Raw genomic sequence first — 18369 nt, forward strand, 5'->3', positions numbered from 1 at the left:
AATTGAAGTGTTAAAACTGGTAAAAATTCTGTTTGTCATTTGGTTTGGTGTATGGAACAGTCCTTTTCAACAAAAACCCTTGTGCAGTCTGAAGCAACATCCAAACTGCTGAATTTAAATGCATCTACTATACAATCAGTAGCAGGTTGTTTAAAAGTGGACTCATGTCACAGAAATATATGACTTTATCATTTTCAAAATGAATAGAGATTAGAAGTTCAGATTGTTGTGTAGCAGACAAGGAAACACTATAATGAAGAGAGAGATGCCAGGACTGAGGCACATCCTGATACACGTCACATATAGAATATGTATTTTGAAAATTACTGTTTATGCTGTCATACATAATTTCATTTGAACGTAAGTTTGTAATTGACTATGTTTAAAAAGGCCCTCTGCTGGATTTCAAATTATCATTATTTTATATAAATCATCTCACAGAAAATTTAAGAAAATTATTTGACATCAATTCCTGAAATAGTATTCCCAAATTATTTATCTTTGGGACAACAGTTACATAACGTCTGTTACTAGACTAAGTTTCAGTATAACAGTTAGCTTCTAAATTAATTCTGTAATTAAACAGTAAATGGATGTTTTTTGGAATTAACTGTTTATGAACGACATTTAAAGGTGATTTTGTTTATGAAAAGCACATTTCCATTCTTTGTAAAGCATATTTCTGTACCAGGTACTTTGTGAAAGTATAATTTTTAATTTTAAGTTTAATTATACATATATTCTAAAATACTGTGTAATATTACGATTGCTGAATCATATTTGTAGTCTGATGGTGGGTCCCATCAATGCAGTCTATGTCGAGAGTCTGAAGTTGCCACAGTTAGTTGCAATATATCTGTATGCAAAAGCTTGTCAAGATCGATGTTGCTTTGAAACTCATAATACACATTGAAGGTGAAACAATACTCCAAATGTACATTATGTCTTTAACTGAAGTGTTAAACTCACGTTCCTTCATGAGTGATGGATAGGTATTTGGAATGAACTGCAGTGAGGCAAGCTGATACCCACTCCTGCATCAACAGAGGAAATTAAGACAAGTAGGACTCTGCAATAAAAATACACAGGCAGGCCCAGAGGACTGCAAAAGACTACCAGGCTCTCTGTTGATCTGCAGAAAGTCCTCAAGGATTCCATCTCTCCATCTTTTCTTTAGTCTTCCTAGCAGTCTTCTTCAACAGGGAGTAAAAGCCATGGATTTCAAAGGTCATCGGTGTTTATTCGGCCAAGTGACATGCCCTGTCCATACTAGCCACTTGCTTCTCATCAGACCTAGAATATTTGGTACATTGTAAGCTCACAATTATGCCAGATCCTCCATTCTCCAGTGATCTTGTCTTGTACCAGGCCGTGGATCTTCCATAACACTTTTTCGATGAAAATATGAAGTTTATAGAAGTATTTTTTTCCAGACATTCCAAGTTTCACAACCATACAGCCCTATGGGTTGGATCATTGTTTTGTACAGCAGGAGTTTTCCTTGAGCGATTGTGTGATTTAAAAAGCCGACTCAGACTGAAGTATGATTGGTTTGTGGCTTGGATCCTCTGTAATGATTATCCCCAGATATTTAAAATTATGAGCCCTTTTGCATGATCGGGTTCTGACTACCAGAGGCTAAAGTGGGTCTCTTGAACTGGCATGAGTCCCACTCATCACCAGTCTTTGACTGATCCACAGGGAGACTGAGTCTGCTCACTGCCACCCCCATGCTTTCTCTCATCCACATCAGTTCTTCCTTATATCTGGACAACAGGGCCACATCATCAGCAAATGAGAGGTGCGTGACACCAATACTGACTATGGGTATTTGTTATTACAAAAGGCAGCTGTGGATGTACTGCATAGGAGTCCACAACTTTTGCTCCAACCAAGACACCATGTCTCGAACTGTAGAGATCAAAAACTAGCTTTATTGGGTCAATACATAGTTGCTCATACAGCCTTCGTCCAGAAGAAATCAATCGTAAGATTCTGGCATGTGATCAGAATTTCGTTGTCTCACACACACACACACACACACACACACACACACACACACACACGAGATTACAAAGTCTTATTTCAGTGCTACATTTAGGAAAGAAAGAAGTAACTGATAACTATTTCAGTGTGGTTCCCAACTTGAAAGGATCAAGAAAAATATGACCTCATAAAATTATATATATATATATATATATTTGTTACAATTAATGAAATTTATATGAATGTTCCACTGCCTACTGACAATTTCACCAAACTGTAGGGGTCTAACTTAACAACTGTTTTTTCAGTTTTTATACTCTGTTAAATATACAGAATTATTTTTTATGAAACATTACGGACACCAAAATCATGTCTATGTACAACAAAATAAAATACATGGAACATCATTTCTAACACCAAGAATTTTTCAGTGCCATTTCGTCATAACAGCTTGCTTGGGGTTGGTTACTACCGGACTGATAACTTCAGTTATCCAACAGATTATGTTAACTACCAACAGACCTAGTGAGTCCTGCTTCTGAAAAGCATCTGCATCGCCTTTATTCGTGTAATTTAAAAGTACCTTTTGGAGCAGTAGGTGTTTAACTCATAGTTCAAATTAATTTCTCTTCTTATGAGACCTATTCTTCTGTGTGTAAAACCAAGAAATAGTTGGATACATAAATAGTTACTGAAATGTCAAGTTTGAAAAAGTGATTAATTTTATGACTACCACCAAAAATTAGGTTCGTATACACCTAGAATAGAAGAAGGTGTCACATCTCATGCAAGAAGACCAAACTGTAAATATTTATAGATATTTTCAGATAGACTGCTGTGGATAATGTTGTGCACACTTCAAAGTGTTAATAATATTATGAGAAGGAAAGCTGCTACTCACCATATACCGGAAATGCTGAGTCGCAGATAGGCACAACAAAAAGATTTTCACACTTAATGCTTTTGGCCAATGGCCAATACACACACACACAAACTCAACTCACTGACACGACTGCAGTCTCAGACAACTGAAACCATACTGCGAGCAGCAGCACCTGTGCATGATGGGAGTGATGGCTGGGTGGGGGAAATGAAGAGGCTGGGGTGGGGAGGGGGAGGGATAGCATGGTGAGGATGGCAGACAGAAGTGCTGCAGGTTGGGCAGTGGGCAGGGGAGAGGTGGGGAGGGGCGGGGGGAAGTAGCGGTAAAGGAGAGAAATAAATAAAAAAATACAATTAAAAAAAAAAGAAAGACTGGGTGTAGTGGTGGGATGACAGTTGTGTAGTGCTGGAATGGGAGCAGGGAAGGGGCTGGACAGGTGAGGACAGCAACTAACGAAGGTTGAGGCCAGGTGGGGTTACGGGAATATAGGATTGCAGGGAAATTTCCCACCTGCGCAATTTAGAAAAGCTGGTGTTGGTGGGAAGGATCCGTATGGCACAGGCTGTGAAGTAGTCATTGAAATGAAGGATATCATGTTTGGCAGTGTGTTCAGCAACAGGGTGGTCCACTTGTTTCTTGGCCACAGTTTGTCGGGGGGCATTCATGCGGACAAAAATCAGGTCTTGCATCTAGGTCTATTACAGGGATAGGAGCCATGAGGTAAGGGATTGGGAGGAGGGGTTGTGTAAGGATGGACGGGTACATTGTGTAGGTTCGGTGGACGGCGGAATACCACTGTGGGAGGGGTGGGAAGGATAGCGGGCAGGACATTTCTCATTTCAGGGCACGAGAGGTAATCGAAACCCTGACGGAGAATGTAATTCAGTTGCTCCAGTCCTGGGTGGTACTGCGTTATGGGGGGAATGCTCCTCTGTGGCCGAATGGTGGGGCTGTGGGAGGTGGTGGGAGACTCAAAACATAAGGCACGCGAGATTAGGCAGGGCTATCTGTGAAACCATTCATGTGGTCTACACGCTAAGCTGCAACCACTGTGCTGCATTCTATGTAGGCATGACAACCAACAAGCTGTCTGTCTGCACGGATGGCCACCGACAAACTGTGGTCAAGAAACAAGTGGACCACCCAGTTGCTGAACATGCTGCCAAACATGATATCCTTCATTTCAATGACTGCTTCACAGCCTGTGCTGTACGGATCCTTCGCAACAACACCAGCTTTTCTGAACTGTGCAGGTGGGAACTTTCCCTGCAATACATCCTATGTTCCCATAACCCTCCTGGCCTCAACCTTAGTTGCTGTCCTCACCCATCCAGCCAGCCCCTTCCCTGCTCCCATTCTGGCACTACACAACTGCCATTCCACCACCACACTTTTTTTTTTTATTTCTCTCCTTTACCACTACTTCCCCTCCCCCCCTCCCCACTTCACTGTCCGCCGGCCCCACCATACTATCCCTCCCCCCCCCCCCCCCCCCCCTGCCCCAGCCTCCTCCTTCCCCCACCCAGTCATCACTCCCATCATGCACTGGTGCTGCTGCTCACAGTGTGGTTTCAGTTGCCTGAGACTGCAGTCGTGTGTGTGAGTTGCGTTTGCACAAGTGTGTGTGTGCGCATATGTGTGTCCATTGTTGACAAAGGCCATTGGCCGAAAGTTTTAAGTACGAAAATCTTGTTGTTGTGCCATCTGCGACTCAGCATCTCTGCTATATGGTGAGTAGCAACTTTCCTTCTCATAATATTGTAACATTCCATCCTGGATTTTCCATTGTTTGATTCAAAGTGTTAACACATACAGCTGTGTGACAGTCAAAAAGTTGGTTTCAGTACTTACCTTGTCATGCTAAAATTTATTTTGATTTTGTTGCAAGATCATCCCACGAATTAAAAAGTCTATGAAATAAAAATCCTTTTATTATTTCACAGTTTATTGTTTTATTGACACTTTAAACAAAGTGTTATCAACAGTCAAAAACATACACTTTTGATCTCTTCACATGCTTTAAGAATGCAATTCACCAGACACTGTGACTGTAGAGCACAACTGAAATATATATTAAGCTCACAAATCTGTACAACAGGTATTAACAATGGCTGACACACACACACACACACACACACACACACACACACACACACACACACACAAAAAAAAAAATATGATCTATCAGTTTCCGACACTAACTCCTGCAGTGCAAATATTCTGTCACTGTTAGAAAATATACCTCATATATTCGTAACACTGCGTTATTAATGTATAGCCCCAATAAAATAGTGCAACTTAACTGTTGTTGTTGTTGTTTTTTTTCAGTGGCTTTTATTTTGTATCAAAATGATTTTGCACACACCTTTTTGTATTAACAGATTACAAGTTGTCACTGATTTATATTTTCTGTTCCCAACTGAATACATACATCTTTCTACAGTATGGTGCTTGCTAACAGCAAAATGTTTTAACACACACTGGCAAATAAACTTAGTTTATAATGCCTGTTGGTTGTGCCACTCCTGTCAATAGGTTTTCTTACAGCACTTATAAAATGGTAGTTTTATCACTGTATTAAACAATCCAAAAACCACAGTTTTTGTTTAAATATTATAATTACTAGCACCTTGCAACATGAATCATCATAGATTGGAATGACAATTGTGTAACAAGTTTGTCATTAAATTTTCTGTTATTTTGCATCACACACCTGTAAAAAATTACAAATTTATAAATTTTACTTTTAACACACACATTATATTTCGCTGACTATTGCAAGTGCACAACAGTTTTCATGATACATCCAAAATGCAAAAATTAATTGTATACATTAAATAAACTAACAATACTGTCTTTCTTTTTAACACTGAGTGTAGCTATCATTTCAGTACCTGAGGATTGTCCTCATAAGTATTTTCATCAACATTTGTAAGATGTTACTACTAATACATTCATGAACACACAACAGTTTGGTTAAACATGTGAATGGACGAAGATCTATGATAATGTTTTCAATTAAAACATTACAGACATAAAATCTGACATATGTGAAAAATAAAGAATTTAATACTTGAAACAAATATTTCACTTGAAAAATAATGTCCATCACTTGTTTGGGTTGGAAGATCTACCATGAAACCTAACTTGGTATACAAAATTGGGATGAGGTCATTATACTTTTAGCTGAAAATAAGAACAGAAAGGAAAGTAGACACAAGCAGTCGACTCTCGTGTGAAGATTATTGCTTAATGTTCACTATTTTATTCTATTCTCCTGGTGAAAATACAATGAAATGTGACTTCAAATATAGTTTTACACTTCGGTCTTCGCTGCAGCAATACTAAAACATTAAAGATGGAGTATTTGAAAGGAAGGGGATCAAATTGTGGCTGCTCAATTTTCATTCAAGAAAACAGCAAAACTGTTGCTGATAATCACAACACTACAATGGAATATAAAAACCACAGAGGTAAAGAAGTAGAATCATTCTTTATCAGTAGCATTTACAAACTAATAAGAAAAAAATGTTTGGAAGTCTTTCCCGGCAGTATATCCATACATCAAACATTTCTTAGCTAGCTAAAATTATTTACTTTTTATCCTACATAACACATTCTATTTCTATTCAAATACAGTCATAGATTTTGATCCTCACTGCAGTGGTACTAAAATATTAAAGATGGAGTATTTGAATGGGGTATTCTCAAATAAAATTGTGGCTGCTCAATTGTCATGAGTGGACAGGCACACCTAATACCAAAGTTCCATAACAAGGTTAGAAAACACAAGTGGATTAAAAATATAAGCAAATTACACTTGTTTTCCACTACACACTGAATTACAGTAGAAAAATAACATCCTGATACATGGCAAACATCTCAGTAGTGAAATAATAAACAAAATAAAAATATTAAATCTGGGCATTTGAAGTCTCACAACTGTTGACAAATTTCTGTATTTGTACACATTACACATTAGCAGATTCTCACACTAAGAGTGTGTGTGTGTGTGTGTGTGTGTGTGTGTGTGTGTGTGTGTCTGTCTCAAATGTGTATATCGACGGTACTGCAATCTTGCCTCCTGAAGATTATTAAGGGGCAGACTTTCTGTTATATGCACATTACAACACAATTTGTATTTGAAAAGTCATATGGTAAATTTTTCCTGGACATTTATCTGACACATGCATTATCCCAAGAAAACATTTCATCATTCCACCAACAGCTAAATACCAAATGATTTCAAATCTTCATTTCTCTGCATAACTTCTCTTGATATTTTTATTTTGCACATCAGAATAAATAATTCTAACAACATTGTTAAGATATGCTGTTACAGTTGAAAAATACACGACTGATAGTGGCTGGCAGGCACAAAATGCAACATACGTTGTTCATAAACAATGACTGTTAACTGAAGCAAAAAATTTGAGTGGCTATTTGCAAACATACAGATGGTATGAAGAAACAATAGCCACAAAACAAATTCAAAATCACACTGTAAATAACACATAATGTGGAAGAGGGTATGTGTAACTGAATTACATACAGAATCTTCCTGCAAACTTACAGCAATGCAGCAATGTGGAGTACGTGTGCCATTACCATTACTTTTTTGAGCTTCAAGAAAAGAATTTGAGGTCTTTAAATCTAAAGGCATCACCAACTCGACTTAATAAGTTAATGATGGAATATGTAGCTTCGTCTATATAGCAAGAGGTGGATCAGGTAGTTCTCCACATAACAGAGATGCCTCATTTTAAAAAAGGGGTATAAATTTACTACAATTATTTCTAACAACCCATCTAATGAGGAGAAAAATGATGGAATACAATTATCTATGAAACCTCAAGTCTTATTTATTCAACACATAATGTAAGTAAGTATGACAGACAACCTAGCAGAGAGAACAAAGTTAAGTTTGATTCACTGTGGCTGTAAATCAAAAGACATTCACACAGTCATTTATTACCTATTACCAAAGGATAATTCTTCTTTATACAAGCATGAGAAACCTCCTGTATTAATAAATAAAAAAATTCATAGCTGAAAGACAATTCCCAGAATTTGTACATTAACAAGACAGTATCTAGCATAAAAAGTTCAAAATATTCCCATATAAGAAATCAATATGTTTAGACAAAAACTTGACTTACATTTTAACGGATGGAAGATATATCAACAATTTATCAGTGTTTGTCACTCACATTACAGAATTTCATTACAACAGAAATTAGCATTTGTCTAGAGGCACCTAAATCAAATTGTATTTCAACAAAAACAGACTAATGCAATCTCTGCAACATGTAATATCCATAAAGAGGAACACGAGTAATTCCAAGAAACTGCTTGCTGTTTCACAGATGTATTTAGTGATATATTTCATCCAGTACCTCAACGAACTTGAAAACATCACAAAATATTCTCTTTTGGCCTTCAATAGTTACAACAATCACAAAAAAGCACAAAGTCGATGACAACACATACACATGAAAATGAAAGTATATTTTGCCATTCATCTGTTGTTGAACACTGTCTGTCTGCTTAATTTTGCCGAATATCTTCAGTTTTCGCCGGATAGTTTATAAAACAAATTATGTTATATCTTCCGCCAATTTATAATTTCTGTTTGGCAATGTATGACAAAGATAAAAATTTGCCTGAACTGCTTCTCTTGTCATTCTTCGACACATAAAACAGAAATTAGCTTCTTATGGCTCTAAATATTACATTACACACGAATTTTTATAACAGAAATGTGAGTACAAAATGATCCATGCTGAAGATATTAGATTTATGGCAGAGGTTATAGTGTGCTTCACATTGAAATGCAATTCTGTTTTGAAGAATTCTGTGCATATCTCTTTACAAATTCCTGGCAGCCAATGACATTTAGTCTCCCTCCCAAGGTATATTGTGAACAGAGCTGGGTGGCAATAAATGCTCTCATTAACACTGCAATATGGCTTTATTTCAGTGGTGACACAATTTCATTCGTGGTTACAAAACTGGGCAACACGGAAAGTTTTGGCTTCCTCTCTGCCACCACACACAAGCAAACCTCATCCCTTTCAAAGTTCTCTCTCTCTCTCTCTCTCTCTCTCTCTCTCTCTCTCTCTCTCTCTCTCTCTCTCTCTCTCTGCACAGAAGTGCCTTTCCATATCATGAGGCACGAGGCACACTATAGCAATTATGTGAAGTAAGTGATAGAGGTATAGTATCATATTATTAGTAAATGATATAAAGAATGACTACAATTCTAAATTTGTGAGGCTCTTGCTTTCTGTATGCCTAATGATTACACAATATATAACAGATAATAAAGAGTTATATAAAAAATCTAGCGTTTAAGAATGGCAGTGAGGATTTCTGATTACCTTCCTATAAAATGAAATGCTTACAAAGCAGTAACGTTGAAGAGTGTGGTAATGAAACAGCCATCTACACAATCATGATATCGTAATACAGTGACAAATGGAAGGCATGTGCAACTTCACATCTGCATCTTTATATTAACTAATTTCAATTATAAGGTTTTTGTTTTTAGATTCATGTCATAATGTCTCTTTTTCCCTCGTGTGCACTCAGACATCATTCAGAGACTACCATATACTGTATGAACATTTGCCAGTTGGTTTCTGTCTTCAGTTCTCCAGCCGTCATTAAACAAACACTGGCGGCTGAAGAACCTGAGATACAAGCCAACAAGCGGTGAGTCAACAACTGGCCATGAATGTCTCAACAATTTTATTCATGGACAATAGTTTTTTCGTGGACAATAACTTTTTTTCAAAAATCAAAATTGTTTCTGCACAATGTTGATTTTTGGAATCTATACAGTGACATGGAGAAAAATATAGTGGCAGAAATATTGTTTGCACTCAATCTTACACATTTCTAATTCAGCCCTCTTATTTCAATTTTAAAACTTTAAGGAACATTTGTTAATGAGATCAAAGTTACATTTAAAATCAAATAATCAGCTTCTGCTACCGCCTGTGCTCAAACATTACAACTTCACATTACCATAATATATCACAGGCTTAAGGGAAGAAAATACTTCTATTAAACTCTTTCCTACAGCAAATCAATAGAAAAATGACTGGTACATTTTCAGTCATTTTTAACAAGAAAAAAAAGCAAGAAATAAAAAACCGAAGCATTTGAATGTAACCAAGAGCATTGCACCCATTACACTACAAGCAATAAAATTTGCTTGTTTTTGTTACATTATACTAAAGTAAAGAAAAACTGCTTTCCAGAAACAACATCTACTCCCTAACAACTCAAGTCTCTTGTAGAATTTATTATTTTCAAGACACTTAAAGATATAAAACAAATAATAACAACAGTTTACACAATTACTACATCAAAATTATATTCCATAACTTATGACAAAAGGCCAGTGAGAGGTAAGCTATAATTCTAAACGTATCTCTCTTTTCACTGTGAACCTTTTCCTTTTTGTTGTTATTCCTGATAAATATCTTAAGTTAGTAACTTACTTTTGTATGTATATATACAAGTTTCTCTCTCTCTCTCTCTCTCTCTCTCTCTCTCTCTCTCTCTCTCTCACACACACACACACACACACACACACACACACACAGTTGTTCTGGCTAGCACAAATTGTAGTTATATACTTCCAGTCACAAAAAAGACAAAAACGTTTTTATTAAGAACAGTGAGCAACTGTATACTTCAAAAAATAAAATAAAAACTGTTTGACTTTCCACAAACAAAAACACTGGACCAAAATCATTAATTACTTCATGGCTGAAGTTCGCATACTAAAATATATACTTTCTGTGATGACAGAGACTCAACAAACAACTACTGGATAATCTGAAATTTTGAAAATACAGTATATCCCCACACAATATGGCTAAATTTGTAAAAATAGCATTTCTGCTCTGGGTAACTGAAGCTCAAAAGACAATTTCTGCTTAAGTTACACCTCTGATAGTGTGATGAGTTCACAATATGAAATTCATGTATTGTGAAGTATTAATATTTTTTCCCACCAACGTAAATCATTTTATGTGCTCTTTAGTGATCTGGTGAAGTATTCTTAGATGTAAAGGCAATAAACATGGTTCTAACTTTGTACAAAAAATGAGAATAATTAAAATGTATATACATTCTAATAAAAAATTGAAGGAAAAGTGTAAATCAGCTGGAGAAAGGTAGTATTTCAGGACAGACACTGAAAACATGTTCATATCCATGAAATTGTCACGTGTGTAACAAATCACATTTTATATGTGAAGTCAGTAAAACACAATGCTTAACTTTGGTGTAGTAAAAAACAAACCTTCCCAGGCTTCTTAAAACACTGAGTCTTGAAGTTTGCTGACAATACACCACAGGCTTACTTCAAGATTTTCACATTATGCAGATTTCTTTTTCTCACGTTTCCACGATGCTATTCTTTCCCGCAGTTCAGCAGCTTTAGGAAAAACAAAACTGTTTTTAGAACAAAACTCTAAATCAACAATACACATCAAAATTCACTACCTCATTTCTTACAGCTGCTTACAATTGAGAAAACTTATATAATTATTATATTCATATGAATGGATATGACAAACAAACAGGAGTACACGGAGTTATTGAAAACTTGCTTGACCACTTCCTTTCTGCCAGTCAAGTAAATGAAATTATGGTCCATATTGTATGTCCTACTCCCAATTAATGTGCCTTTAATAAGTGTTCACATTGCCTTCCCTCTGTCTATTTTCAAAACTACCATATTGCAACATATTGCTTTTATCTTAACTCAATTCTTTGTTTGATTTTTATCCCCATTCTGCATTTACCACAGTTACAATTTTGCAAAACACTAACGAGAAGACCACACAGTAATTGGATTTTTGTATTTTATTTATTCGTGGTACATGAAGTTCAGAACTCAAATATCAGTCACCAACAGAATGTCGATGCAACTCTAAAACATTCTTGAGAAACTCAACATTCATGTTTTCCGAGTGTCCTTAATACCCTAAAGTTAGCTCTGGGGTATAATGTGCACCTGCCAAGTGTGTAACCTGAATTGATTCCCGACCACAGTAAAGTTTTAAACAAAGGTGCATGTTTTACGAGCATTTTCATGAACATTAAAATACATCAAGATGAATGGTTTTTAATATACACAATCTTTTTTTTTTTTTTAAAATGGTTAATTTCGAATTTCTATCTGGAGTGAGAACTATGTTTTTATCTGTTCTATGTACACTACTGGCCATTAAAATTGCTACACCAAGAAGAAATGCAGATGATAAACGGGTATTCACTGGACAAATATATTATACTATAACTGACATGTGATTACATTTTCAGGCAATTTGGGTGCATAGATCTTGAGAAATCAGTACCCAGAACAACCACCTCTGGCCATAATAACGGCCTTGATACGCGTGGGCATTGAATCAAACAGTGCTTGGATAGCGTGTACAGGTACAGCTGCCCATGCAGCTTCAAGTCGATACCACAGTTCATCAAGAGTAATGACTGGCGTATTGTGACGAGCTGGTTTCTCGCTCACCATTGACCAGACGTTTTCAATTGGTGACAGGTCTGGAGAATGTGCTGGCCAGGGCAGCAGTCGAATATTTTCTGCATCCAGAAAGGCCCGTACAGGACCTGCAACATGCGGTCGTGCATTATCCTGCTGAAATGTAGGGTTTTGCAGGGATCGAATGAAGGGTAGAGCCACGGGTCATAACACATCTGAAATGTAACGTCCACTGTTCAAAATGCCGTCGATGCAAACAAGAGGTGACCAAGACGTGTAACCAATGCACCCCATACCATCATGCCGGGTGATACGCCAGTATGGCAATGACGAATACACACTTCCAATGTGTGTTCACCGCGATGTCGCCAAACATGGATGCAACCATCACTATGCTGTAAACAGAACCTGGATTCATCCGAAAAAATGACGTCTTGCCATTCGTGCACCCAGGTTCATCGTTGAGTACACCATCGCAAGTGCTCCAGTCTGTGATGCAGTGTCAAGGGTAACCGCAGCCATGGTTTCTGAGCTGATAGTCCATGCTGTTGCAAACGTTGTCGAACTGTTCGTGCAGATGGTTGTTGTCTTGCAAACATCCCCATCTGTTGACTCAGGGATCGAGACGTGGCTGCACAATCCGTTACAGCCATGCGGACAAGATGCCTGTCATCTCGACTGCTAGTGATACGAGGCCGTTGGGATCCAGCACGGCGTTCCGTATTACCCTCCTGAGCCCACCGATTCCATATTCTGCTAACAGTCATTGGATCTCGGCCAATGAGAGCAGCAATGTCATGATACGATAAACCACAATCGCGGTAGGCTATAATCTGACCTTTATCAAAGTCGGAAACATGATGGTACGCATTTCTCCTCCTTACAGAAGGCATCACAACGTTTCCCCAGGCAACACCGGTCAACTGCTGTTTGTGTATGAGAAATCGGTTGGAAATTTTTCTCATGTGAGCACGTTGGAGGTGTCGCCACTGGCGGCAACCTTGTATGAATGCTCTGAAAAGCTAATCATTTGCACATCACAGCATCTTCTTCCTGTCGGTTAAATTTCGCGTCTTTAGCACGTCATCTTTGTGGTGTAGCAATTTTAATGGCCAGTAGTATAATTAGAAACAAAAATGCATACATTTTTTCATATAAATGGCTATTACATACATACATATTAATTAGCATACATATTGTGTTCCTAAACAAATGGTCAATGTTCAGGGATGTGACAGGAACAATCATTCAAAGCAAAAAAGTCTAATAAAAATGGGCTCTGAAATGCATACCTTAAGAGTTATGAGCACTTGTTCAGTAAAGATGTGTTTCAAAGTAGTGAAGATGAACAAGTGCGCATTGTTTTATACCATACTAACACTTCTCAAAATATGCAAAGCAAAGAGCTAGCAGCAGAAGAGATTTGCTTCGATTCCTCATGTGGCATCCTGTATTTGATCAATTTTATATTTAAATTATGTAGATATTCAAATTGAATTGCAGGGGATGGGGGAGGGTGGGAGGGGGGGGGGAAGGGAGAGAGGGAGGGGGGGGGGAAGGGAGGGAGGGCAGAGAGAGAGAGAGAGAGAGAGAGAGAGAGAGAGAGAGAGAGAGAGAGAGAGAGAGAGAGATGAGACTCAAGCTAGTGATCCAGCCATTATATCTCAAGCAATACCTATGTTTCCCATCTTTATGTATTTTACTCTTCATGGAAACACTCATAAAACAAGAACACTTTTTAAAAATTTGCATCCACCAGGAACCGAATCCAAGCCACTCACAACGCAAGTGAGTACTGTACCACTGAGGCACAGTGCCCATTGAAAAATCTACCTTTCATTAGGGTACTAAAAACGCTTGGAAAACTTCGAAGTTGAAGTTTTAGAGAATTTTGGGAAGCTGCATTAAATTGCTTTGACAGATTGATATTTGAGTTCTTAACTTCACATCTCTGCCACGAGAGGGCTCCGATTGTAACGTGTAACATGGTGACATGTAACGTAACTATGTTGGTGCATGAGAAATAGCATGCTGTGATGGAGTTTCCAATTCGAAAAGTTCATCCACACACAGAGGACTCTCTCCTTCAGCATGACTATGCCAGACCACATATGAGTACTGTGACATCTGCAACAATCCGACACCTTGGGTTCACTTTCATCAACCATCCTTCACACAATCCCTACTTAGTCCCATACGATTGTCATCTGTCCCCAAAACTTAAAGAATGCCAGGAGGACTTCATCATCATCATCTTCGTTTCCCCTCTATCCAACATCTGGTCAGGTTGGGGTATCAATGGTACTTCGTCACTTTACTCTGTCTTTCCACCATTCTTCTTCCACTATTTGGTTCCATAGCTGGTTTCTCCACCTTAACTAATCTTTATTGTATCCATCCATCTTGTTCTCGGTCTTCCTCTTGGCCTCTTGCCCTCAATCTTGACCTCCATCATTCTTCTTGGTGTTCTTCCCTCCCTCATCCTCTTCACATGACCAAACCATTTTAATCTATTCTTTTCAATTTTCTCAGTCAACTACTCCACTCCAGTTTCCTTCCTAACATCTTCATTTTTCACTCTGTCTCTCCTCGTCTTCCCTAGCATACTTCTCAGACACTTCATTTCACTGGATTGTATCGTACTCTCCTCTCTTCTAGTGCTTAGTCCAAGTCTCTGACCGTAAATTAGTATGGATGTGAAGTAAGTCTTGTATAGCACCAGCTTAAACCTCATTGGTACTTCCCTTCCCCAAACCAAGCCCCTCACATACTGGTAAAATGTGCTACTCTGTTGTATTCTTCTGCTATTTTCTGTCTCCAAACGAGAATTCCACATTAATACACGTCCCAAATATTTAAAGTTGTCCACTACTTCAATATCCCATCCCTTAATATGAATTTGTCCCTTACCCTCTCTATCCCCTCTGGTTACCAACATGGTCTTGCTTTTCTCCACATTAAATTTCATTCCATATTTCTCAACCTTATCATTTAGGATGTCTATTTGTTTTTGTACCTCCTTTCTGCTTGCTGGTTGGGTGTTTGTGGTTGAAGGGACCAAACAGCAAGGTCATCAGTCCCTTGTTTCAAAGGTGGTCCATTTGGATGGAGTTACATCTCCGAAGAGTCATAACCATAAAAGGTAAAAGGCTAAAAAAAGTGCAGTCGTGTTGTCAATGGTGAAACCAAAAGGTGGGAAGTCAGCAAGTGGGCAACCCCAAGGCTACGCTAGAGGCAGGAAATATCGTATCTCTGATGCAGTACAGGCAAGACCACCAGCTATTCAAAAGTGTTCAACCGCTAGAATGTAAAAATGCGTATTGTAAAAAGGAGACTAATCAAATCTAAAAAGAGATAAAAACACAGTAAAAGGGAGAGAAAAGAAGATCTTGGCTAGGGAGGGGAGTCAGGAATCCCCAAACACAGCTTACAGTGGGAGACACCCCAACCCTCACTGCCCTGCCCCTACTCCAGACGGAAATTAAAAATCTTAGAACTGAAAATAAAAACCACTTTCATGGAGGAAACTGAGAACCTGTTCAACCATCCAGGAATCGTCTGCCAATATCAAAGGTAAAGTGCGGGGAAGTCTGTACTTAGTACGCAGAGCCAAAAGAAGGGGGCATACCACCAAAATGTGGGCTACTGACTGGAAGGCTCCACAACCACAAAGTAGGGGTGGCTCACTATGGAGAGGAAAACCATGGGTAAGCCTGGTATGGCTGATGCGGAGAAGACACAGGGTGGTCGAGTCCTTTCGGGACAGGCGGAAGGAAGAACGCCATGGAACAGGTGTCACCTTAACCGCACGAAGTTTATTAGATGGGGAGGTAGCCTCCCAAGAGTTTGCCCATGATTGTGCGAAGTGGGATTTGATATGAAGCCGTGAATCCGCCGCAGGAGGGGTTACAGAGAAAGGGGGGTTAAGTGACTGCTCCCCCAGCCAAACAATCAGCAAGCTCCATTACCTGGGATACCCACATGGCCAGAGACCCAAAGGAAGTCAACGGAACAAGCAGCATGGTGAAGATCAGCAAGACGGTAGTGGATGGCCGAGACCAAGGGATGGTAGGAAAAACACCGGTCCATAGCCTGAAGGCCACTCCTTGAGTCCGTACATAACAAAACGTTGTTGAGCTTGGACTGTTTAATAAAGGTAAGGGCTTGGAAAATTGCCATCAATTACGCAGTAAACACCCCACATGCAGTTGGCAGGAAATGATTTTCCATGCCAACAGAGGACGTGAAGGCATATCCCACACGATCAGCAGATTTAGAGCCATCGGTGTAAACTCCCACAAAATTTGGTGGAAAAAACAACGGAACACCATTCGGGGAACGGAATCTTTTGGACCTCCCGAGAGCGGGAATCAGGTGGGTGACGTCCTTCGTCTGGATACAGGATAGAATACGAAGGATGAGTGGGAGAGGAACGGACAGCAATTGAATAAGAAACCAGAAGCTGGGACTGCCAAACAGAAAGGGGGGGAACCCAGCTTCAGCCAGGAGACTATCAACAGTGCTAGTAGGGAAGGCACTGGTGACCAAATGGATACGACGATGGTGAACCAGACCCAGGAGGCACAGTGTGGAAGGAGCAGCCGAACCATAAACTTGACAACCATAGTCCAAGTGAGACAGCACTAAAACCCGATAAAGGCGGAGAAGAGTGGAACGATCGGCACCCCAAGAGGACATTGAGTTTACGGAAACATCCTACCTTCAGAAGTCTGATATGAGGCAGCCAAGTGAGCTTGTTGTCTAAAAGAAGACCCAGGAAATGAAAACTTGGGACCACAGGTAATTGTTGTGCATCAAGGTAGAGTTCCGGATCGGGGTGGACTGTAGTGCGGCGACAGAAGTGGACCACGCGTGATTTTAGAGGAGAGAATTGAAACCCGTGTGAGAGGGTCCATGCAGAGGCATGCTGTATAGCACCCTGGAGCTGCTGCTCTGCAAAGGCCATCGAAGAGGAACTAACCCAAATGCAGAAATCATCCACATACAGAGCAGGGGTGGCCGAAGGACCGACAGAGGCCACAAGTCCATCTATAGCAATGAGGAAAAGAAGTACACTCAATACAGAACGCTGTGGGATGCCATTCTCCTGGGTCCGTGGGGAACTAAGAACAGTACCAACCCGAACCCTGAACGACTGATGGAACAGGAACTGGAGGATAAAAATCGGGAGTGGGCCTTGAAGACCCCACCCATGAAGTGTAAGTATGATATGATGGCACCAACCCGTCATAGGACTTGCGAAGGTTGAAAAATACCAAAACCAAATGGCGGCACTGGGAAAAAGCCTGCTGAACTGCAGATTCCAAGCCAAGTAAATGATCGATTGGAGACCGTCCCTCTCAGAAGCCACATTCGTAAGGGGACAAAAGATCCCGAGATCCGAGGACCCAATCGAGCCAACCGGCTACCATCCATTCAAGTAACTTGCAAACAACATTTGTCAGACTAATTGGCCTATATCTTTCGACAAACAGGTGTTTCTTACCTGGCTTAAGGACGGATGCTATCCTTCCACTGAGAAGGGAAGTCACCCTGGAGCCAAATATGGTTAAGCACCCAGAGAAGATGTTGTCAATGTGGAGCACTGAGATGTTGAAGCAATTGGTTATCAATGGAGTCTGGGCCAGAGGCCGTATCATGAGAAGAAGAGAGTGCGGAAAGAACTTCCCATTCAGTAAAAGGTTCGTTGTAAGATTCTGACTGACAAGGGGTAAAACATAAGTTGGAAGCTTCGGCCCACTGTTTCTGGTGAGGAAAGCAGCCGGATAGGAGATTGCTGCTGATGCTGATGCTGTTGCATAATGGGTCACAAGATGTCCCACGAGAATCAACGGGTCTGTGAAAAGGCCATCTGGGAGGGCAAGGCCCGAGATGGTAGACTGCCGATGGCAACCTTGGAGAGAGCGACACAGAGCCAGTAGAACTGAGGGAAGAAACAAAGCATTCCCAACACACCCGTTTG

At 39.5% G+C, this 18369-nt stretch overlaps 1 protein-coding gene across 2 annotated transcripts in view; it reads right to left on the reverse strand.

The window, feature by feature from the left end:
• Window positions 1-4796: 4796 nt before the first annotated feature.
• The window catches only part of LOC124777944 (ubiquitin conjugation factor E4 B), a 297870-nt gene continuing 284297 nt past the window's right edge, over window positions 4797-18369 (reverse strand). Inside the window, exons 22-23 of one of the 2 annotated variants that reach the window (XR_007015809.1) lie at window positions 11187-11321; window positions 4797-5582 (exon numbers count right to left, since the gene is read on the reverse strand). Coding sequence is in view for 1 of the 2 variants with exons in the window: in XM_047253495.1 (XP_047109451.1) it covers window positions 11263-11321 (59 nt within the window). In the remaining variant the exon portion in view is untranslated. Of the gene's footprint in view, window positions 11322-18369 lie in introns of both variants that reach the window. The other variant, XM_047253495.1, reaches the window with a different exon arrangement.

The sequence above is a fragment of the Schistocerca piceifrons genome, chromosome 2 (genome assembly GCF_021461385.2).
Source record: "Schistocerca piceifrons isolate TAMUIC-IGC-003096 chromosome 2, iqSchPice1.1, whole genome shotgun sequence".
Lineage (NCBI taxonomy): Eukaryota > Metazoa > Arthropoda > Insecta > Orthoptera > Acrididae > Schistocerca > Schistocerca piceifrons.